The following is a 25,322-nucleotide window of genomic DNA, read 5'->3' as shown; positions in this document are numbered from 1 at the left end:
CATTAACTCAACAAATACCTTAAGTGCCTTTGATGTTTGAAACTTAGACTACTGGAGTGAACAAGACAGTGTCCTTGCCCCTATGAAACTTACATTTTAGTGGGGAAGTATGGTAGGTAGAATAATGGCCTCCCAAAGATGTCCCATGTCCTAATTCCCAGAACCTGTAAATGTATTACATGGCAAAGGAGAATTTTAAAGTAGCAGAAGAAACTAAGGCTGCTAATCAGCTAACCTTAAAATAGTGAGATTATTTTGTGTTCTCTGAGTAAGCCCAATGGAAGAGTCCTTAAAGTGCAAGTAGGGGAGAAGAAGGGTCAATGTCAGGCTAATGTGATGTAAGAAAATTCTCAACTGGCCCCTGCTGGCTTTGAAGATAGAAGGGGGCCGCGTGCCAAGGAATGTGTTCGGCCTCTAGAAGCTGGAAGAAGCAAGAAAACAGGTTCCCCTGGGACTGCCAGAAAGAACACTGCTCCACCAACACCTTGATTTTAGCCCAGTGAGACCTTACTTGGGCATCTGACCTTAAGAACTGTAAAATCACAACTATGTGTTATTTTAAACCTCTTAAGTTTGTGGTAAGTTGTTACAGCAGCAACAAAAACTATCTAGAGAGAAAATAAACAAGTAACTAAACAAGATAAATTACAGATTGGATGCTTTGAAGGAAATAAACAGGGTGATGTGAGAAATAAAGGATGATCAGGTGGCCATACTCCAAAGACCCTAGGACATTGGAGTGGAGACATGAGGGAAAGAGCGAGCCAGCCCTGCAAAGAACTGGGAACAGCATTCTAGGCAGAGGGAAAGATAAGTGCAAGGGCTTGTGGCCTGCAAAGAATGAAAAGAGTGGGAATGTAGAAGAGTAGTGGAGAAGAAGGCAAGGGCCCAAGCTTGTGAACCCTTGCAAGCCGTGATACAACACTGAAAAACCATTGAAAGTTTTGAAGAAGTAGAGTGACACTTTCTGCTTTGTGGCTTAAAAAGGTCACTCTGGCTGCTATGTAGTAAATGGAGACAAGAGAACCCAGGATAGGGGACATGAAAGTTTGAAATAGAGTAATGGCAGTGGAGATGGTGAGATACAACCAACAGGATTTTTTGATGAGTTGGAAATGAATTTTGAAAGATGAGTAGCAATTTGGCAGTAAAGGGAAAAGGGCAGAGGGAAAGCATGGAAGTCCCGCAATGTCTAGGGAAAAGAATATATTGGGCAGACTGTTGGGAGGTACAAATATTCAAGACCCTAATGTTCAGTCTAGAGCCCCTTATTTGCTATCCATAGGAGTTTGGAATTCATAATATATGCAATGGAGAGCTGTCAAAATTTTAAATTAAGAGAGTAAAACAGTCTCTGAACTTTGGTTTTATGGTTTTATGTATCTTCCATTGTCATTCTGATGCAAAGACGAATAGTAAGGATATTTAAATTTTTATTTTCTTAAGATTCTGAGTTCAGAAAGATTTGATTAAATTGTCAATGAAGTCTTTAATAATTCATTGTAACATCTCTTCTGTTTCGTTTTTGAGGATTTTTTGCTCATTTGTTGACTGTAATCTGCTTGCTTCAGAGAAAGTGTAAGTAGAGCAAAGTCTTTAGAGCCTCGTGGCCTGGGTTGGAATCCTGAATCCAGTACTAACTGGTCTCCTTTTGCCAAGTTATACAACCTCTAAGTCTCAGTTTCTTTATCTCTAAAACGAGGTAGTAATTCTTCATATGTCCCTTATAAGGATTAGGCAACTGAATGCAAATACTTTACAGGGCAGGGCTGGAGTAGCATGCAAAACTACATAAGCAACATTGATTGATTGAACTTTTCTTCCTGCTAGTAGTAGAAATTTGATAAAACAATTTCTTCAAAATACTTTTAAAATACCCTTTTCTGTGTTTCTGCAAAGGGGTCTAGAGTTTCCATTTATCTGTATTTTTAAGATGTCTACTTCTTTCACCACTAAGTCCATTTACTCTCTAAGAAAAAAATTTATATGAAAATGTGAGTGGGGGTGAGTTCACATGGTCTTCTAGTTTATTGGATATTATTTATTTTCTGAATAGGTTATATTCACAGATGATTATCATTTTAACTGTTTTTCAGATAAATCAGGCAAAACAAAACACAAAGAATTCTTTGGTACCTCAATTCAAATCCATTTAATTTTCCAACAACATATTTCAAATTTAAAAAAAGTTATTTCTTTGGAACATTAGAAGGGCGTAAAAAAAGAGATTAGCTACAGTGGAGTAGAAAATCCTCTAGTATTTATGTTTACATCACTCTTAATTTAGCACAGAATTATTGTCATAATTCTGTCCATAATATTTACTGTACATTACTCATATTTTAACTAGTGTGCATATCTCAGAAGCAGAGACTGTGAGTACTCTATGTCTTCATTCTGCCTTCTGGAGCACTTAGGTCAGAGGAACTAAATTATTCATTCTAATGTGATAATTCACAAGCTTGTAACATGTGATGTTTAAAAGGTTTTAGGAAAACTAAACTCTGTTTTTAGTGCTTCATTAAGAAATAACTTCCAATTCAGGTTTTATTAGCATGATCCTTGTTCTTCCATATCTGTCTAGCCAGTAGAGGAGTAGAAGGACTTTAGACTCAGGGAATTAGCATACATGTATTAAAATTTGGCCCTTCCCAAGGAAAGCTTCCCATGAGGAGGTGCACTGGATGGATACCATTAAGCCCTACTTGGATTAGTGTTTACTGCCACTCCCATGGAAACAAGGAGGTTAGGTCCCCTGACTGCATCCTTGTAGTTCATGACCTGTTTCTTTTCACTTATCCTATTACTTTCCCATTCTGAACACTGGTATCTAGCACATGACCAACGGTTTTAAATTATATACACTAATTATATTACTAGCTTAAAGGAATCTGAGAAACCCAAATGAAATGAATTCAAATAAAATTCTTGTCCTCTTCCTTCGTCTTATTTTTCATAACCAATTCACCTCTGAATCAGTGAATCTCAAAACCAGAATCTCAAAAACAATCTCTGCTGAGATTGGTAAATGACAAAACATTTCTTAAAACTTCCTTGTAAAGTAAGAAAAACTTAGAATCAAGCCAAATCCTTTAGCAGAAGCTATGAAACATATGAGTGGATATGTATGTTGCTCTAACCTGTATTTTGGGGAGGGTATTGATTGCCTTTGACAAGGGAAATTCCATGCTCCCCACAATGCCATCCTCCAGGACATCTGTGCAGAGTGTGTGTAGCTGCCCTCAGCACTGGCGAGAAGGAACAGAATTCACTTATCTTGGCCTGCACTTAATCAATTTTTTGCAAGTGTTACCTCCCTTTTCATTTTACATAACTTCACACTTTATGTAGCTATGAATAGAAAAGGTGAGTGTTATTCGTACTTTAAAGCAGACCTCTGTCTTTCATACATAAAAAATAGAGATTGTTGCCTAATAAGAACTTAGAATTAGTTTTATTTCAAAACCCACAAGATAAAGGTTTACAGTGTAGCATTTGTTTTTTTCCTCCTTAAATGTCATTTTAACCTTTATTTTTAAAATTTCATTTTAGTATGTTGATTGCTGTTTCTAATTATACCTCCTGTCTACTGTTATCAAAATTCAAATAACAAAAACATTAAGAAAATATTTCCACCAATCCCAGTTCAGTTTTCCAAAGTTCACCATTGGCAATGGTATGTTGAATATTATTTCAGCCTTTTTCCTTGCACATTCAAAATATATCTTTAAAAATTTTGCTTAAGATTTTATTTATTTGAGAGAGAATTAGAGTGAGCATGAGAGGATAGAGGGTCAGAGGGAGAAGCCGACTCTTTGCTGAGCAGGGAGCCCGATGCAGGACTCGATCCTGGGACTCCAGGATCATGACCTGAGCTAAAGGCAGTCACTTAACCAACTGAACCACCCAGACACCCCTAAATTTTTTTAAAGTAATATATACACTAAGAATATAGAAGACATAAAATAGAAAAAACAAGTCACTCTTTCATTACTTTATTTCTTCATTTGTATGTTCTTCTAGACCTTATCATTCATTATTCAGGTGCATATATGCACATACTATTATGTCTTCATTTTCTGCAAGAATGGAATCAAACTATTTTGGAGGACTTCTCTCTATATCAGTGCAAAGGGATCTATCTTGGGTGGCTATTTAGGGTTTTTGTCATTAAAAACAAGTTTGTAGATAAACATATGTATCTATATTTACATACATGTATAGGTTAATTTGTAGGGTGAATGCCAAGAAATTTCTGGTTCAACAGGTAATTTTTGATAAAAATTAATTAAAAATAAAAATTTTTTTGATAAACAACAGGTTAACACAACAGCATGTAAATATATACTCATTTCCTTAACTCTTGCATGTACCCTGTGTTATGGAGAAATTTTTTGCTTATTTATTAAACATTTATTGAGCAGTTAATACTTAATGGACAGTGTTATACATACAGGGGGCACAGCAGTAAACAAAACAAAACAAAAAGAATCCGGGCTACCGGGAATTTATATTCCAGTGAAAGACAATAAAAAATAAAATATTATTGGGGTGCCTGGGTGGCTCAGTGGGTTAAGCCGCTGCCTTCGGCTTAGGTCATGATCCCAGGGTCCTGGGATCGAGCCCCACATCGGGCTCTCTGCTCAGCGGGAAGCCTGTTTCCTCCTCTCTCTCTCTCTCTGCCTGCTTGTGATCTCTATCTGTCAAATAAATAAAATCTTTAAAAAAAATAAAATAAAATATTATAGAAGTTGGTGATAAGTATTTTAAGAAGAAATAAATCACAGAAGAGGGTGGGGTATGCTCTTGGTTGAAGGAGATCTATAAATTTAAATGGAGTGTTCATAGAAGACCTTACTAAGCAGGTAAAATTAAGCCATGCTCCAAGAACATTCCAAGGGGAGCAACAAGAAGTACAAAAGCTTTGAGGCAAGAGGCCAGTGTATATAGAATGGAGTGAGCAAGTTTAAAGTAGACAATGAGAGATAATGGATGAATGGGAGCGAGCTCATGAAGCGCCTTTATCATCGTGTGGTGGGATGCCATTAGATGTTTTGAGTATGGGAATAACAGTTTCTTTAACGCTCTAGAAGAATTGTGTTGGCTGCTGTGTTGATAATGCTCTATAGGAAGGCAAAAGTGAAGGCGAAGAGACATGATGGAAGGGAGCCAGTAGCAACACTAGGTGAAAGTTGGTGGCTTAGAACAGGGAGGTGGTGGTCGAGAGTTAGTGGTAAGGGCATCAGTTGCCAAATTTTAAGGTATTTCTCTCTAGATTAGATGTGGATTATGAGGGGGTGAGGGTGGGGAAAGGAGTCAAAACTGACACCAAGTGTTTTAGCCTGAGTAACTGGATGAATAGAAGTATCATTGACTGAAATGGAGAAAACTGAGTGGATCAATAATTGGGTTTTGGATATGGCATGTTTGCCAAGATAACCAAGTGGAGATGTCAAGTAGGCAGTTGGGTTTAGAGTGCAGAGAAGTTTGGGCTTAGATATAAAGCAGGGAGCTCTCAAATGGTTTTTAGAGCCATGAAACAGATTGAAGTCCAGTGGGTGGAGGAAAGAAATGGAAAGGTAGCAGTCAGTGAGTTAGGGACATCAAGGAAGTCAAGAGAAGAGATTGGTTTGAAAAGGAGAGATTTTATGTCAACTGCTGTTAGTAGGTCAGATAAAATGAGGATTGATCATTGTCATTGCCTTTAACAATGTAAGATCCTTCATAATCATGACAAGAACAGTTTTGTGACCAGAGCGAGTTTAAGAGAGTATAGGAAAAAAAAAAAACAAATTGGAGACAAGTGGAGGTAACTTTTTCAAGAAGCTTTGCAGTAAAAGGGCCTGAGGTATAGAATTTGGAATTCTATAGACTTAATCAAAATAGGGTTTTAGCCTGAGTAGAGTTTTTAAATGTGAGAAAGGCAGGAGAGTTAAGAATGTATGGAAAGAGTGACTATAATGATATTTCATTAAAGGAGGTATTTCTTTAATTAGTGAGGTTGGACATCTTATTACATGCTTATTGTCCATTCATTTGCATATGTGAATTTTCTTTGCATATCACTGGGTAGTTCTTCCCCCGCCATAGATATTTAAGAATTCTCTGCATAATTAAAAAAAAATCAGTCTTTGGTAACATGTATTGCAGTTATTATTTACAGTTTGTTGTTCGTCTTTTGACTTGATTTTTTTCTATGTATAGTCATGGGTTTTGTATCATGCTTATAACAGCCCTACTTATTCCAAGATTGTAAAAGGATTTGCCTATATTTTCTCCTATTACTTATCACTGTGACAGTCCTATTAGGGACATACTGTTATTATCCCTACCTTAGAAATGTGGAAACTGAGGCATGAGATCAGGAAACATGCCCAAGGTGACATGGATAGTCCATGGTGAAGCTGTGGTTTGAACCAGGCAAGCTCATTCCAGAGATTGTGTTCCTACCTCTCCTTGTAAATGTTAGAATCATTTGGCCTAAATTACTTAGATTCAGATTTTAAAGTACCATATTAATATTTGGATCAGAATTTTTTTTTTTTTTTTTAAAGATTTTATTTATTTATTTGACAGAGAGAGAGATCACAAGTAGGCAGAGAGGCAGGCAGAGAGAGAGGAGGAAGCAGGCTTCCTGCAGAGGAGAGAGCCCGATGTGGGGCTCGATCCCAGGACCCTGAGATCATGACCTGAGCCGAAGGCAGCGGCTTAATCCACTGAGCCACCCAGGCGCCCCTTGGATCAGAATTTTATTGAATGTATAGACTATTTGAGGTAGAACTGACATCTTTATAATATGAAACCACTCTACCCAAATACAAGGTATATCTTTTCATTCATTCAGATCTTCTTTTTTGTTTTTGTTTAAATTCCAGTTAGTTAATATGCAGTGTAATATTAGTTTCAGGTATAAATACAGTGATTCAACAGTTCCACACAGCACCTGGCGCTCATCACAGCAAGTGCACTTCTTACTCTCCATCACCTATGTCACCCATCCCTCTACCTCCCTCCTCTTTGGTGATGATCACTTGTTCCTTATAGTTAAGAGTCTGTTTCTTGGTCTGCCTCTTTTTTTCCCCTTTGCTTGTTTTGTTTCTTTTTTTTTATTATTTGTTTTGTTTCTTAAATTCCACATACGAGTGAAATCATATGGTATTTGTCTTTTTCTGACTACGTCACTTAGCGTAATACTCTCTAGCTCCATATACATCATTGACAATGGCAAGATTTTATCCTTTTTTATGGCCAAGTAATACCCCAATGTGTATGTGTATGTGTATATGTGTGTATGTATAAATACATACGCATACATACACACACTGGGATTTATAACCCTCAATAGAATGCTAAAATTTTCTTTATATAGGTTCTCCTTGTTTCTTTTCTTTCTTTCTTTTTTTCTTTTTTTGCCTTCATGGGTTATCTTTTGTTGGATAGAGTTGACAGAGATTGGTTGAGTTTTTCTTCTGTTACGGTTTTTAGCAGGTAATTTTTTGTTTATTGGGAAGCTATTGATTTTTTTCTATTGAATTTGTAATTATTCATTTACCAAATTTCTAATTGCTAGTAGTTTTTTGTGGTGATTTTTTTTTTAAGACTTTATTTATTTATTTGACAGACAGAAATCATAAGTAGGCAGAGAGACAGGCAGGGAGAGAGGGGGAAGCAGGCTCCCCGCTCAGCAGAGAGCCTGATGTGGGGCTCGATCCCAGGACCCTGAGACCATGACCTGAGCTGAAGGCTGAGGCTTAACCCTCTGAGCCACCCAGGGGCCCCTGTGGTGATTTTTCTTGATTTTTCCAGAAACATCCCATATCCCTTGCAAATAATAATTTTGCTTTCTCTTTTCCAATATTTGTGCTTTTTCCTTCTGTTGTTTTTAAAAATAAGCTTATTATTTTAAAATACTGTCAATAATGATAACAGTAAATATCTTTATCTTATAAATGCCTCATACACAGTAATTTATCATAACACTGACTTCAGTTTTATTTTTATGAAAAAGTATCAGCAAGAAATAGTGAATTTTGTCAAATGCCTTTCATGGTCTATAGAAGTCATTCATATTCTTTCCCCTTTACTATGTTAAGATGGTGGACTTGTATATTTCCTAATGTTGAATAATGCTTGCTTTATTTATCTTCTAATGTACCACTAGATCTAATATCTTGTTTAACATTTTTACATCAGTGAGACTGAGTTAATGAGTGTGTGTGCATGCCTGTGCACATGGACACAAGTATGCTCTTAGATTTTAGTTGACTGTTAAAAAGCTGGCTTCACAGAAAGAATTTAGACTCTACATTTTACTCTTTCTTGAAAAAGCAGCAGAATTATCAGTCCTTTGAAGATCTGAAGAAATTCACCTGGGAAAACACCTGGCAATTTTTGGGTGGTTAACTCTTTGATGTCTTCCTAAATTTATTCTAGGATCTGTCTACATTTGCCATCTCTTGTACAATTTTATCAATTCTATAAAATAATAAATATGGTTATAATCATTAATATTTTCCTAGAAAGTTATTTCATCCAAATTTTTAAGTTTATTTGCTTAGATATGTACAAAATATTCCTAAATTAAGTCTCTTAAATTCCTTTATAGCTATAATTACTTTTCTGTTTGCATTTATCTTGAATCCTTGTGCTTCTCAATTTTTTCTAGGATTATGTGGGTTAGCGATTTATCTATTTTATTGATACTTCAAAGATCTGGCCTTTGGATTGATTTATCAATGATATGTCTTCTCTATTTTTTGACTCAATAATTTCTGCATTTTATTTTTAGTTCAGTATTGACACTTTACTTGGATTTTGTCATCCTGCTTGTATTCCACAAGTAACAAGTCCTATAAGTTAAAAAGCATACTTTTTATAAATGCATATTTTCCTATGAAGGAAATATTACTTATTGATAACTTCATGTGAATTATTTTCATCTAGATACCTTCCTCACACACACACACAAGAGAACCAGCTGTCCCTGGGACTGATTTTAGTTTATCTGCTAAAGAGCTTTGCTATTTAACTGTTTCTTCTATCTTTTTGTGAATTGTACTTCTACTGACTAAAATTAGCTATCTGAATGAACAGGAGCTTTGATAAGTCAGGGAAAGGAGAAGTAATTTGGAATGACTCTTGTTGAAGTATATAGACAGAGGACCTGTGGAAAATGAGAAAGAGGACAGAATAAAAACTGAGAGAACAACCAGAGACAAATCCCAGGAATACTTAGTAATGATTGTGTAAATGAAAGAGGGGAGAAAATAAGAACGAGGATTCTGTACATGAGGGCAGTCCTCTCCCCCCTCCCTTCACCTATCAGTTGTCATTCTATGAATAGCTTGTATCTAAAGGCACAAAAAAACACCAACACTTTGCAGGGGTATATGTCAGAATCACTGACTTTTGGGGCATTTAAGTGGCTCATTCAGTTAAGCGTCTGCCTTTGGCTCAGGTCAGGATCCTGGGGTCCTGGGATAGAGCCCCACGTCAGGCTCCTTGCTCAGCCAGGAACCTGCTTCTCTCTCTCCCTCTGCCGGCCGCTCCCCGTGCTTGTGCTCTCTCTCTCTCTCTCACTATCTCTCTCTGTATGTCAAATAAATAAAATCTTTAAAAAAAATCACTGACTTTCATTGGAGTTAGATTTTTTAAATTATTTTGAAAATGTAAAAACAGTCTGTGATTATTTTTCAATTTAATAGGCACCCTAGGTTAAAGATTTTACCTAGAGAGAGAGATTATAAAACTTTCCCCTAGATTTGCTGAACTGATAGTATTTATTTAAACCTAACATTAGGTTCAGGGGTACCTGGGTGGTGCAGTCATTTAAGCAGCCAAGTGATGATTTTGGCTTAGATCATGATCTCATGGGTTGGGAGATCCAGCCCCATGTCTGGCTCTGCGTGCTCACCATCATGCTCAGCAGGGAGTCTGCTACCTCTGCCCCTCATTTCTCCCTCCCCCCCCACATGTACATGCACACGCGCGTGCTCTCTGTCTCTCAAATAAATAAATAAACCTAACATGTTCATTGTGTTTGGAGCACTCTGAAAGTATTATGATGCCTATTTTTAAAAGACTTAAGTTGTAACTCTATAATATACATATTGCATATTATATTACTTACATGGTACATTAAATATGCATAATATGTCATAACATTTATTATACAGTAAAATGCATATACATTAATATTATCTATGTTAGGTCAAAGGCCAGATTAACAAATATTTACTGTATGCCTGGGTATGGTAGTCATGGACACATAAGCTCCTTTTTTCCGGAGTAATACTATTTGCAGAAGTTTTCTCCCCTTAGGATTGTCACATGACCTCCCTTTTTCATTTTGTGTACTAATTTACCGGTTCTTTGGTTATGACAAATAGATGACAGTTTTGTCATCTTCCTGAATCATCAGTAACACTTAAGTATATTGACTTTTCTCTTCACTTAGAAAAAAAGAAGTGTGGCCCCACATTCAATTCAACAAGTAATTCTGTACCTACTATGTGGAAGGCAGTGTGCCAGGGACTCTTTTCAGGATAAGAAAAACGTGTTAAGTGATGTTGTTATGGTTTTGTCCCAGCTGATGTTAAAGAATAATGGAAATCTTTGTTCAGTGTCTCCAGATATTATTTTCATATTTTTTTCCCATTTTATTTATTTTTTTCAGCGTAACAGTATTCATTCTTTTTGCACAACACCCAGTGCTCCATGCAAAACGTGCCCTCCCCATTACCCACCACCTGTTCCCCCAACCTCCCACCCCTGACCCTTCAAAACCCTCAGGTTGTTTTTCAGAGTCCATAGTCTCTTATGGTTCACCTCCCCTTCCAAATTTTTTTTTTTAATAAACATATAATGTATTTTTATCCCCAGGGGTACAGGTCTGTGAATCGCCAGGTTTACACACTTCACAGCACTCACGATAGCACTTACCCTCCCCAATGTCCATAGCCCCCTCCCCCTCTCCCAATCCCACCTCCCCCCAGCAACCCCCAGTTTGTTTTGTGAGATTAAGAGTCATTTATGGTTTGTCTCCCTCCCAATCCCATCTTGTTTCATTTATTCTTCTCCTATCCCCCTAACCCCCCATGTTGCTTCTCCATGTCCTCATATCAGGGAGATCATATGATAGTTGTCTTTCTCCGATTGACTTATATGATAAGATATTATAATATTTTCATATTTTATAGCATTCATACCTAAATTGTGTTGTTCTCAGCATAGTGCTAATGTTATTACTTAGTTGAGTCTATTACTCATTTTTTTGTCCATTACTCTTGAGAACATGATTCAAAATGTATGTTCTTCTGGGTGTTTCTTAAATTATGGCATTGGGTTAGTCTGATGGATATGGAGCAATTTGTTAGAAGTACAGTAGTCTGTTATTTTGTAAGGATCAGTCTTATGTCTTTTCCTAAGAGAGATTTTATCTTTCTTTTCTACCATGCAGAGGAATGTGTGTGTTTGATAGGAATGAGCGAGACATAGTTAATAAGCATGTATTAATGGCATGGTGTAAACATAACTTCTCCCTCTAGGAAAAATAAAAAGCCTTTTTACGCCTTAAAATATGTTGACATGTGGCCTTAGCCTGTGGCTTTCATCAACACATGCCATGGTTATCACCTGATGAGAATCAAAGACCTGTGGGTTAAATGTGTCTCCTCCCCCCCCACCCCCCACTCTGCTGCCCTCCCTTCTTCTTTTCCCCTGTGAAGCCTAACCTGCTATTCAGAGCTATAATAAACAGTGCTTGGCAGGGTTCTTATTTCTAAAGCATTTAGATGATCTTGCCCTTAATGACTGAAGTTGAGATTGTGTTGCTCTTTTTTTGAACTGATTCATCTAATTTATTTAATTCTTTATTATAATTGTACGTTACTTAAGAAACAAATGTTTACATGGGAGTTTAATTAGTGCACTTGATACTGTACTACACGCAATCAGGTGCTAAAAATAACATGTTATGTGAAAGCCTTTCAAAGCTTTATTGACTATAATGATGATATTACCCTATGGTGTACTGTCAGTTATATTATAATGAGATTCTGATGGTTAAAATTTTTTAGTCATTTGGAAATGTTTTAGTAGCATATTGTTAAGTATGGAATTCCAGAACCCCAGAATAGGCTAAACACAAAAATATGAATTTAAGAATATTTATCATTAGTGCAACAATTTTCAGTCAGGAGGCTTTATACATAAGTAGTTAAAGAATATGAGCTGTGGAATTGGGCACACGAGGATTTGAGTCCAGCTCCATAATTTCATAGCTAAATAACCTCAAACAGTTACTCAACTACTCTTGTTTTGGTTTGGGGGGGGGTTAATTTTTGTTCTATAAAAAGGGAAATATAACAATACCTACTTCTTAGGAATTGTAAAGATTCAGTGGGATGATGATGATGATAATGATAAAATAATAATAATGGCATATGCTTCTATAGTCTTTTACTGTGTGCCAGACACTGATCTAAGCACATTTTTTAAATTATTAGATCCTCACAACCACCTTACTCAGTGGATACTGTTATATCTGGGATTAGATTTTAGCAAGTATTACCAACAAGAACTACCACCAAGAAGTCACTGTGTCCTTAACCACCTTCTAGTGACAATAGATGCATTGAAAATGTTACCATTTTCTATAGAAATTTCAATTCATATTGTGTTTTGTAAATTATATTTAAAGATTTTTTTATATTTAAAGATTTTTAAAACTGTTTACTTTTTCTGTTTTCCTTTATCTTAGTTTTCTTGGAATTCTTCATTTTAATTAAAACTCAAATAGGAGGGGTGCCTGGGTGGCTCAGTGGGTTAAAGCCTCTGCCTTCGGCTCAGGTCATGATCCCAGGGTCCTGGGATCGAGCCCCGCATCGGGCTCTCTGCTCTGCGGGGAGCCTGTTTCCTCCTCTCTCTCTGCCTGCCTCTCTGCCTGCTTGTGATCTCTGTCTGTCGAGTGAATAAATAAAATCTTAAAAAAAAAAAAACTCAAATAGGAGGTGATAATCACCTGTTTGTTAAGAAGGTGCCACTCTTTAGGTAAACTATATTTTTTTTAGTTAAAGTTTTAAAAATATAAAGGCATGGAGATAGATGAGCAGACAGTTAAGATAATGGACATTTTCACTGGCTACTGGAATTTTTCAGGGCATGATTATTATTTATGCTTTTCATACTGGAGCTCTATTTTTAAATTAGCCCGTAGAACCACAAAAGGGGAGATCCAGAAACATAGGAAGCTTGACTTTTTTCTAAGTTACATTAGTCAATATAAGCAATTTTCACTGCTTTTTCTCTCAGCTAAGTAACTGTGAAGCAGAAAACAGTAAGAAGACTTGTAAAATAGTTATTGGTCTTTTTCCCATCAACCGATAAAATGTAGTGGGTTCTTTTATTTTTGAAGTTCTATGCCACTTACTCAAAACATGCTTTGGGAAAATTCCCAAGATAACTATAAAATATATTCAGTCTTTTTGACTTCATGTATTTGGCTTAAAATCTTCCATACCACAATGGCAGCTCATACTGGAGGTCAGAGTCCTAGAAAGTGACCGGGTATTCTTGAGTACTTTGGGCGACAGTGACCCAGGCAGAATAAAACAGGGTGAAAGAACTCTGGGTAAAAAGAACCTAGTGCAGCTCAGGGTAGAAGGAACTTAGTGAAAACTATGAAGCATGCAAGCAAATACTGGAACCAAAATACATACATTTGTATTTTGAAGACATCTTGAAGACTAATTCTATAATGTACTTTTTAAGCCTCAAATACTCTAAATGTAAATGTAGGGTTCTACAACCTATAGCTAACAAAATTGGTAATGATAAAACTGAACTGCAGTATTACATCATTAGAAGGCAAGAATAGCACCAATATAGAACTGTGGCCAACTCAAGATAATGAAAATCACTAAACCTCTTCACAAAATAGTCAGAATTTCAACTATCCATACATGCCCAACCATGGTGAGAGCTATGGAACAACCTTTGAGAATCATTCCCTTTATCCACACTTAAAATGGCACAATTTACTCTGCTCATTGTGTGTGACTGGAATACAAGAATTCCCCACGTTTCCATATCTGTCTACTTTTAACAAGTTTTCCATTTGACTCAGGATCTTCTAGTATACCTAACAAATATATTTAAAGAATGGCCAAAGATATGTTTACAAGACAGTTTGTTGCTAATGCTTACAAAACACTTGGAAACATAAATTTTATCAATATAGGTTATTGGTTAAATTCTATCTGTACAGTGAAATGATGTGCAACCGGTAAGAGGAAAAGGAGAAATCTTCAAATATACTGAAATAGAAAAATTTCTAAGATATGTTATTAAGTGTCAAAAAACTAGGTGGCAAACAGTATAATGTGATCCCATATGTGTGTATTTAAAGATGTATAATATGTTTATATAGAGAAATGATATTAAATATGACATGTGAATACATTGAGGTCCGCATTATAATTAAATAGGATAAGGTATATAAAATGATTAGTATCATGCCTACCTTGTGCATAGGCAAATTAAAATTTGCTGTTATTGTTACTTTAAAGAGTGAGTCAAGGAAGGGAAATTTGGTGGGAGGGCTTTTACTAATTTTACATGTTTTATATTTTTTTGTACTAAACCTGTATTACCTTTATAGTAACATTACAAAATAGTTTGTTCTTGGGAAAAGATTTGGAAAAAATGTATTCACATTAAAGTATTCATGATACAACAAAACTTGGTATTTTTCTTCTGGCACAAGATATTGAAGGATTTCTAATGTGGGCAAAAGGGTAGCTCTTGTATTCTTTTGAACAGAGAGGTCTTCCTAAGATCTATAAAAGCAGTTTTGGAGATTTTTGCTTATTTATTCTCACTGTGACATATACATCCACACTTCTGATTGTATTTCTTTCTTCCTTTTCTCAGGCATGTAGTATATATTTATACAGGAAGGGGTATATACATATATAAATGTTTAGGTTATTATCTTCTTTCAAGAATGGTTGGAAATTTTAAGGGAGAAATGGAAAGAATAGCTGAAAGCAGTTATTGCTTAGTTATCTCAATGAAGCAAAGATTCCTTTTTCTCCCTTTCAACCTTTGCTTAGCAAATAGGAATCACCTTGCAAATAATTGAAAAGAGATATTCCAGTGACTATACCCAATGAAGTACTGAATAATTTATCCCAGTAGAGTGATTATTACAAGACTACGAAGAAAAAATATTGACTATACTGTATTATTTATTTTAGAGAATTTTATTTGCAGCTATTACTCATGGTTCTGCAAACAGTGGTCATTCCAAATACTTATTTATCTTCATAATGCTAGTGTTAAGTTTTATTGAAATTCATTAAAAATATGGAAAGGATGCCCATTTGAAAACTTCTGGAAGTCAGTTATTTTTTTCCAAAATTATAGACTTACATAAAACATTGCTTAAATCACACCTTCCTTGCGTAGAAGTTTGGCTAAGTTGATTTGATAGATTCTTTTTTTTTTCTTTTCTTTTTTTTTAGGAAGATAGACATTTTATTTAACATCCTTTTTAAAAAGAAAAACAAGAAGGGCACCTGGGTGGCTCAGTTGGCTAAGTGTTTGCCTTTGGCTCAGGTCATGATCTCGGGGTCTTGGGGTTGAGCCCCACATCAGGATCCCCAGATTTGATAGATTCTTTCTAAATTCAATGCAGGATTAATATGAAATGTATGGACTGAATTGGTATCTTGAAAATAATCTTTCTTATGGTTAACTTGATGAGGTATTGTTGTCTAATTAGGAGAGATGAATTCTTTCCTTAATTGTGGAATGCTTTAAAGATTTGTGGCCCTAATTGTGCATAAGCAGTACCATATAGAATAAAGCCATTATGACTGGAGAGGATATTTAATGTAGTGTTTAAGAGCACAGAATATAGAAACAGACACTAGGGTTCAAATCCTAGACTTCCCACTTCTTAGCTATATGATCTTGGACAAGTTACTTACCTTCCTATGTCTTGGTTTCCGTTTCTGCTTTCAGGGTTATGTGTAGTGGATGGTAGATAGATACTCTATTTCATAAGGTTGTTATAAGGTAATGAGTTACTATTTATAGAGTACTCCTAGTAAGTCCTTTTAAAATTTCTTTTTACTGAGGTATAAAAACTGATTTTTGCACTAGTTGTTTTTGATTATTTGTTTCTTGTTTGTATTACAGTTACAAATTATAATACTGTGGTAGAAACAAATTCAGATTCAGATGATGAAGACAAACTCCATATTGTGGAAGAAGAAAGTATTACAGATGCAGCAGATTGTGAAGGTGGTGTGCCTGAAGATGACCTGCCAACAGACCAGACAGTATTACCGGGGAGCAGTGAAAGAGAAGGCAGTGCTAAGAGCTGCTGGGAGGATGACGGTAAGTTTAATTTTTTCATAATATCCTAGTTTCTTGATTCTTTAAAAAATATATATTAACTGAAAAGATAAATTTGGTGAAAAGTTTGAAATGATCTGTGAATTTGTTTATTAATCAGTTGAAGGTGGTAGCCCACTTAACCAAAAAGTAGATTGTGAAACAGAATAATAGTTACACTGATTATTTGTACAATGCATATAATATATTGCATTTTAGTCATTTTTTAACCAGAATCAAGCTTTCCATATGCTGTTGATACAATTGAACCTACCTGTAATTTCATATTGTAACTCAAATGAAGACTCTAATTAGAAACCTAGATTATATTTTAATACAGTAAAATTATAATGCAACTCAACAAAAATCTCCAAACAGATAAATCTTAGGAGTACTTTTAATGTTTGAAAGCTTCTTCCTCCTCCTCCCCACCTTCATCCTTTCCCCTTCCCTCCCTTCTCCCATATATATCAGAATGCTATAAATCTTCACTCAAGTAAAATTTTTACTTTTATTGATCTCAAGCATGGTTGAGTGGAAGGATTAGTAGAAGTCTTTCTAGGAGGAGAGAGTCTCTCTACTTATTTACACTGAATATTTAAAATTCTTCCTCATCTGTCAAATGAATAAATTGAACTATAACCTTTTCTTCTAGATCAAAAATTCCTCCTCTCTTCTTTTCCTAATAAAACTAAATTATTTAGCCTGTTTTGGTAGGATTTAAACAGCAGTGGTATAAAAACAGAAGAAAGTGAAGAAAGCAGGTATTATGAATTAGAGGGATTGGGGATTAGGAATAGAGGCATCAGCAAAGGCAAAGAGAAGCATGTGCAAGTGATCACATTCAAAGTCAGTCAAATGCAAAGCCTCCCCAACAAGAGGTCAGATTTGGGGAGGTCATCTAAATAAGATATCAAAACTCAGTTTAGGCAGTCTGGGGAAATGAGTTAGGTTTGCAGGTCAGAGAAGCTAGATACAAAAATGTGGAAGCTTAGATAAAATGTGGAAACTTAAATAAAATGTGGATCTGGTGATAGGCCCCTTATAGCAGTAGTTGAGATTTCTACACTAGGACAAATTTATAGCTAACAAAGAACTTTCAGAATCATTTATCTGCCCCCGGCATTTTATAGCCTTGTTCATTGGTTCATTAAGCAAATTCTGCAGGAATGAATTTGCAAACTTGAATAAGACTGTCTCTATATGAAAAGTGCTTATAGTTTATTGAGTGAAAAGGATAAATAGTAATTCATTACAGTTTGATGTAGGTGTAAATTTAGAGTTCTGTGGAAACATTAAGCAGGAAAATCCAAATCAGAGAGAGGAAGACTCCTAAAAGAATTTCTGAGTGAAACAGAACTGGTCTTGAGTTATAAAGGACCAATGGAGGTTGATTAGGTAAAAGAGAAGTAAAAGAAGGTGTTTCCAACAGAAGAAGCAATATGCATGAAGCCATAGAAGTTTGAACAAGCGGTGTTTACAGAAAATACAAAAAATACAGAAAATCAGAGAAGTAAAGAAGGAAAAGACTATGTAGGACACTGTGTACTAAGTCAAGGAATTTGTACTTTTACTTTAAAATTATGAGAACATCATTGATGTATACTTTAGAAATAAGTCTGGTAGCAATATGGAACATGAATTTGGGGAGAGAGAGTGTAGACAGATAGTGCCTTCAGTAAAGAGGCTACAAAAATAAAAAATATAAGATTTGATTTGTTATTACATGGAAGGTAACAGAAGTAAGGACTAACAGTTCACAGGCTTCTAGAAAGTAGAACCCAGAGAAATTAAATTGTTTATTTATGTCACAGCTCATTAACAGCAGAGCTGTTAACTTATTAAACTATAATATTGAGCTCAAAACTTTTGGAAGCAAGGATTGTCATATATATTTCCTGTCTGGGGCCAGCATTGATCCATTGGTGTAATTGATCCAAAGTGTTAATATGGAAACAAGAAGGTAATGATGTTTCTGGAAAAAGGGGAGATAAGAGAAAGAGGGAAATAGAGGGAAAAAGAAAGATGAAAAACCAGTGAAGAGGTTCTGTTTCTGAAACTATGTTGGGATAAGTTATTTGAATTGTCTTAACTATATGATCTAACTCTTATGTCTTAGCTATATGATCTATGCTATCTGAAAGTAACTAATTATACTAGATTTTAAAATAAATAAATCTTCTTAAAAGCTTTAAAAGAGCTAACTAAATAGTAGACATTAGTGGATCAAAATCTAAGTGAGGACAGGAACCCATAAGGGTAAGCAGAGCACAGTATAGAAGACTCTGGCCTTAAGGACATTTGCCTACCCAGCGTAGGGTAGTTTGAAAAACATGATTTTTCAGGCCTCTGAGAAGAAACAAAGCCTGGGACCACCTAAGAGCTTAATATCAGATCCTCCCCTAGTATGAATTACATCTTAACAATTACATCTGGACTATGGTGAACTAAAAGCAAACCCTCTACCCATCCCTACCATCCTCAGGAGTTAGCAAACAAAATTGCCTTGGCCAGGGGTTGGGGAAATAGAAGACTGTCTCTGCCAAGGAGTAACCACCATCTGTCTTGCACTGATTTATATTTTAAATTCACATTACTATGTGGCCTGATAAGTCTCAAGCCATAACTGCGTTTTTCTAATTGCCAATACTTAATTTAATTTTATTTTAAGCAACTTAATTTTTTAATTTAAATTCAATTAACCAACATAAAGTACATCTTTAGTTTCAGATGTAAAATTCAGTTAATTATCAGTTGTATATAGCACTCAGTCCTCATTACATCACATGTCCTCCTTAATGCCCATCACCCAGTTACCCCATCCCCATACCTCCCTCCCCTTCAGCAATCCTCAGTTTGTTTCCTAGAGTTAAGAATGTATCATGGTGGGGCGCCTGGGTGGCTTAATGGTTTAAGCCTCTGCCTTCAGCTCAGGTCATAATCTCAGGGACCTGGGATCGAGCCCCACATCAGGCTCTCTGCTCAGTGGGGAGCCTGTTTCTCCCTCTCTCTCTGCCTGCCTCTCTGCCTACTTGTGACCTCTCTCTCTGTCAAATAAATAAATAAAACATTAAAAAAAAAAAGAATGTATCATGGTTTGTTTACATCTCTGATTTCTTTCCAATCCATTTCCCTCCCTTCCCCTTTTATTCTCTGCACTGTTTCTTATATTCCACATAAGTGAGTTTAAAGTAGAATTGCTGCTAATACTCATAGGCACCAAGAAGAAGCAAATCCAAATCTTTTGGAGGAACATACGTTTATCCTAGCACTACAGAAATCTCCCAAATAAATTAGCAAGAAGAGAGCAACATGAGTGACAATTACAAAAAACAAAAGGAAGCAGAAACTTACCCATAAAGACTTTTTTTTCCCATTTTATTTATTTTTTCAGCGTAACAGTATTCATTCTTTTTGCACAACACCCAGTGCTCCATGCAAAACGTGCCCTCCCCATTACCCACCACCTGTTCCCCCATCCTCCCACCCCTGACTCTTCAAAACCCTCAGGTTGTTTTTCAGAGTCCATAGTCCCTTATGGTTCGCCTCCCCTTCCAAATTTTTTTTTTTTAATAAACATATAATGTATTGGGGAGGGTAAGTGCTATCGTGAGTGCTGTGAAGTGTGTAAACCTGGCGACTCACAGACCTGTACCCCTGGGGATAAAAATACCCATAAAGACTTTAATTAGTAAAGTTATCAGATACAGATTATAAAATGACTGTCATTTTTTTAAGAAAAATGAACAAATTTGAAACTACGTGCTCTGAGAGAATCAAATATAAACCAACAGATTTTAAGAAGAACCAAGTGGAACTTCTAAAAATGAAAAGTTATAATAATAGAAATTCAGATTCAAAGTATGGATTTTTTTTTTTTTATTAAAAGTTTTAATGTTGTCTGAAAAACCAGAGGAAAGGCAGTTGATTGATAGTAAGTTTTTTTTTTTTTTTTTTGATTATCATTTCTTTTTTTTTTTTTTTTCCCTTTTTATTTATTTTTTCAGCGTAACAGTATTCATTCTTTTTGCACAACACCCAGTGCTCCATGCAAAACGTGCCCTCCCCATCACCCACCACCTGTTTCCCCAACCTCCCACCCCTGACCCTTCAAAACCCTCAGGTTGTTTTTCAGAGTCCATAGTCTCTTATGGTTCGCCTCCCCTCCCCAATGTCCATAGCCCGCTCCCCCTCCCCCAATCCCACCTCCCCCCAGCAACCCCCAGTTTGTTTTGTGAGATTAAGAGTCATTTATGGTTTGTCTCCCTCCCAATCCCATCTTGTTTCATTTATTCTTCTCCTATCCCCCTACCCCCCCATGTTGCTTTTTTTTTTTTGTTTTGTTTTTTCCATTTTATTTATTTTTTCAGCGTAACAGTATTCATTCTTTTTGCACAACACCCAGTGCTCCATGCAAAACGTGCCCTCCCCATCACCCACCACCTGTTCCCCCAACCTCCCACCCCTGACCCTTCAAAACCCTCAGGTTGTTTTTCAGAGTCCATAGTCTCTTATGGTTCGCCTCCCCTCCCCAATGTCCATAGCCCGCTCCCCCTCTCCCAATCCCACCTCCCTCCAGCAACCCCCAGTTAAATGACTCTTAATCTCACAAAGTATGGATTTTAATAACAAAGTAAACAGAATTAAAGAATTGGAAAATGGGGGGAATTATACTAAATACAACTAAATACAACTCAGAAAGACAGATTAAAAATACAAAAAAGGTCCAATATATGTCTTGATTCAAGAAGAAGAAAGAATAGGGAGGCAACAATATTTGAAGAGATAATGGCTGAGATTTTTTTCAGAATTGACAAAGCACACCAGACCACAGACTCAAGAAAACTGAGAAACCTCAAGAAGTATAAATAAATCTACCCCCCCTGACATTATGGTGAAATTGCAGAACAACCAAAACAAAAAGGAAACTCTTAAAAGTAAATTCAGAAAAGTGAGATTGTGTTTGAGAGAGTGATAGTTAGACTGCTGAATTTTCAGTAACCACAATGGAATCCAGACAGTAAAAAGATGCCTGCAAATTTAGACTTCTGTACTTAGCAAAATATCTCCTAAAGAAAGGGGAAAACAGGCAAGTTTGAAAATAGGAAATTTGTTATCAGTAGACCCTTATTACAAAAGCAAATTTTAAGGAATGTATTTTACGCACGAGGAAAGAGATCCTTGATGGAAGGAAGATCTGAGATGTAAGTACAGAGAAAATTACAAATGGAAAAAATAGATACAATAGGTACATAATATTTCCTATGAAAATACTTTAAAAAGTGGATGTGACTAAATTAATTTCAGATAATATCAACTTCTAAAACTTAAAGGCATTATTATAGATAATAGGATCACTTTAAAATAATGAAGGATTAAATTCCCTAATAAAATATTTTAAGTGTGTTTGTACCTAATAACAAGGCTTAAATATAGAGAAAGTAAAACAGACAATCTACAAGGAGAGAAATACAAATCTAGTCACTGTGGAAGATTTAACACACCATGGTTAGTCATTGATGGAGTAATCACACAAAACCAATAAGGATATAGAAGATCTGAAAGTATGCCTAAGGTGTATAATCTGTACACAGTAATCGCAAAATATTTTTCAACTACATGGAATATTTATAAAAAAAACAGTTTTTAGAGGAAAATTTAGAACCTTAAGTACATATTTTAGTAAAGGTTCTGGCTAAAAGTCAATGGGATAACCATCTATTTTAAGAACTTAAAGAACAGCAAACTAAAATTTTCGAAAGTAAAAACAAAAAAAAATGTAAAATTGAAAATAAAGCTACAATTAAAAAGGTCAGCATAGGCAAAACTCTATTCTTTGAAAACTATTAACAAACTTTTGACAAGGTTGACCAAGAAAAAAGGAGAGAATATATAAATAGCTGAAATCAAGAATCGAAGAGGATGGGACGCATGGGTGGATCAGTTGGTTAAGCTTCTGCCTTCAGTACAGGTGGTGATCGCAGGGTCCTAGGATCAAGTTATGCATCAGACTCCTTGCTCAGCAGGGAGCCTGCTTCTCCCTCTGCCTGCTGCTCTCTCTGCTTGTGCATTCTCTCTCTCCCCCACTCTCTCTCTGACAAATAAAATCTTTAAAAAAATTTTTTTAAAAAAATGAAAGGGGACATAATTAAGATACTACAGACATTGACAAGGTAAAAGGAAGTATTGTGAGCAACTGCGTTCTAATAAATTAGAAAATATGGACAAGATACTAGAAATTCTTAACCAAACTGGCTGGGGAATAATTGGAGAACATGAATAGTCTAAAACCTCTAAATTGAAATGGTAGTCAAAAATATTCCCATGGGGCGCCTGGGTGGCTCAGTGGGTTAAAACATCTGCCTTCGGCTCAGGTCATGATCCTAGGGTCTGGGATCGAGCCCCATATCGGGCTCTCTGCTTGGCAGGGAGCCTGCTTCCTCCTCTCTCTCTGACTGCCTCTCTGCCTACTTGTGATCTCTGTCTTTCAAATAAATAAATAAAATCTTATTCAAAAAATATTCCCATAAAGAGGTAGTGAAGATATGGAACAACTGAAACTCTTGTACTTTGCTCATTTTAAGTGCTGTGTCATCTGGAGAACAGTTTGGCAGTTTATCATAAAATTAAATATAAACTAAACTATATGACCCCATAGTCCCACTCTTGGGTATTTTTTCTAGGGAAATCAAGACTTAGGTTTACCCAAAAACTTGTACACTAACACTTAAAGAAGCTTTGCCCATAATTGCCAAAAACTGGGAATAACCCATTGTCCTTCAACAGGTGAAAGGATAAGGAAACTATCATACATCCATATAATGGTCTTCTACTTAGCAGTAAAAATGAACAAACTATTTTAATAACAAGTTGGACGAATCTCAGAGTCATTATGCTGAGTGAAAGAAGCCAGTCTCAAACGATTACATATTATCTGACTCCATATATATGACATCTTCAAAAAGACAAAGTATATGTGGGGTAACAAATCAGTGGTTGCCAGGGGCTGGAGCTGGGGACAGAGTGACTGTAAAGGGATAGCATTAGGGAATTTGGGGGCATTATGGAACTCTTCTATGTCCTGATTTTGGTGGTGCTTACGTGAACCTATACATGTGTTAAAATTTAAAGAACCATACACCAAAAGAAAATACAATAAAATTTTCTGTATGATAACTTATGTATCTATATTTGTGTGTATACATATATGCTATATATATATAGCATATATGTATATATTATAAAATTTATGTTTTTTCTGTCCTACAAAGAAAACTGTAATGCAGATGGCATCACTAGTAAGGTTTTCTAAGCATTCAGAAGGGACTAATAATTCCAGTTTTAGACAACTCTTTCAAAGCCTAGTGTAAGAAGGAAGATTCCTCAGCTCTTTAAATGAGGCTACCATAACCTCAATAACAAAACAAAATAAGGATAAGAGAGGAAAATTATAGACTAACTCAGTTGTATAAAGACACAGTAATTCCAAGCAATGTATTAGTTAAAATATATATATGTACATATAGGGGAAGCAAGGTCAGAATAATACTTAAACCAATTGAAAAATAACACTTTACTGGACTAAATGAGAACTATCAAATGTTCATCTCAACAGACAAAAAAACATTAAGTTTTATTTAGTAAAATTTAGTACATTTGGATAGTATCATGAAAGCCAGAAACCTAGGAATAGAGGGTACTTGCTTGTTCTAATAAAGTATATTTCTTTAAAATCTATCACATTATATTTAATGACAAAATGTTGAAAATGTTTTTTTGCAATCAAGAACAAGGTAATGATTTCTTCTATCACTGCTTTTCATCAGTTTTATTAAAATTGCTACCCAGTACAATAAAACAAGAAAAATCAATAAATATAGGGATTAGAAAGGGAAAAAAAGCAAAACTCTCCCTATTTACAGATTATATAGCTGTATATAAAAAGAAATCATATTAAATTATTAGAACTAATAAGGGAATTTGGCAAGTTTTTGGATACAAATAATAACTGACTTCAAAGTCATCTTTTTTTTTTTTCCCTTTTTATTTATTTTTTCAGCGTAACAGTATTCATTCTTTTTGCACAACACCCAGTGCTCCATGCAAAACGTGCCCTCCCCATCACCCACCACCTGTTCCCCCAACCTCCCACCCCTGACCCTTCAAAACCCTCAGGTTGTTTTTCAGAGTCCATAGTCTCTTATGGTTCGCCTCCCCTCCCCAATGTCCATAGCCCGCTCCCCCTCTCCCAATCCCACCTCCCCCCAGCAACCCCCAGTTTGTTTTGTGAGATTAAGAGTCATTTATGGTTTGTCTCCCTCCCAATCCCATCTTGTTTCATTTACTCTTCTCCTATCCCCCTACCCCCCCATGTTGCTTCTCCATGTCCTCATATCAGGGAGATCATATGATAGTTGTCTTTCTCCGATTGACTTATTTCACTAAGCATGATACTATGCAGCCATCAAAAGAAATGAAATCATGCCATTTGCGACGACGTGGATGGAACTAGAGCGTATCATGCTTAGTGAGATATAAATTTTGTTCATACATTAGAAGACTCAATTTTTTAAACCTAAACTCCAGACTTTATTTGGATTTCACCAGTTTTTCCATTAACGTCCTCTTTGTTAAGGATCCTCTCCAGCCTACTGTATAGTATTTAGTTATTTCTTCTCAGTTTCAGGAGACAGCCTTTTCTTGTTTCTCATGTCCTTGACAGTTTTAAGGAATACTGATGAAGTGTTTGGGGGTTAGGTTTGTCTGTTATTTTTTTCACAATTATATGAGAGTGTGGGATTTTGGAAAGAATAACATAGTGCTAAAGTATCGTCCTCATCAACTTAATATCAGTGGGTCTTAAGCCATCACTTTGATTTTCTTTCCTATTAATTTCATGAACTTTATTTTATACGCAGCCA

The 25,322-nt window shown here is 35.8% G+C and overlaps 1 protein-coding gene across 4 annotated transcripts in view; it reads left to right on the top strand.

Moving 5' to 3' along the window:
• Window positions 1-25,322, top strand: part of ZEB1 (zinc finger E-box binding homeobox 1) — a 197,214-nt gene that overhangs the window by 111,002 nt on the left and 60,890 nt on the right. For all 4 annotated transcript variants that reach the window (XM_046011951.1, XM_046011949.1, XM_046011950.1 and 1 more), the window contains exon 2: window positions 16,204-16,404. In XM_046011951.1, coding sequence (XP_045867907.1) covers window positions 16,204-16,404 — 201 coding nt within the window. The remainder of the gene's footprint in view (window positions 1-16,203; window positions 16,405-25,322) is intronic.

The sequence above is a fragment of the Meles meles genome, chromosome 7, assembly GCF_922984935.1.
Source record: "Meles meles chromosome 7, mMelMel3.1 paternal haplotype, whole genome shotgun sequence".
In the NCBI taxonomy this organism is placed as follows: Eukaryota; Metazoa; Chordata; class Mammalia; order Carnivora; family Mustelidae; genus Meles; species Meles meles.
This window is presented reverse-complemented; position numbering and strand designations above follow the sequence as displayed.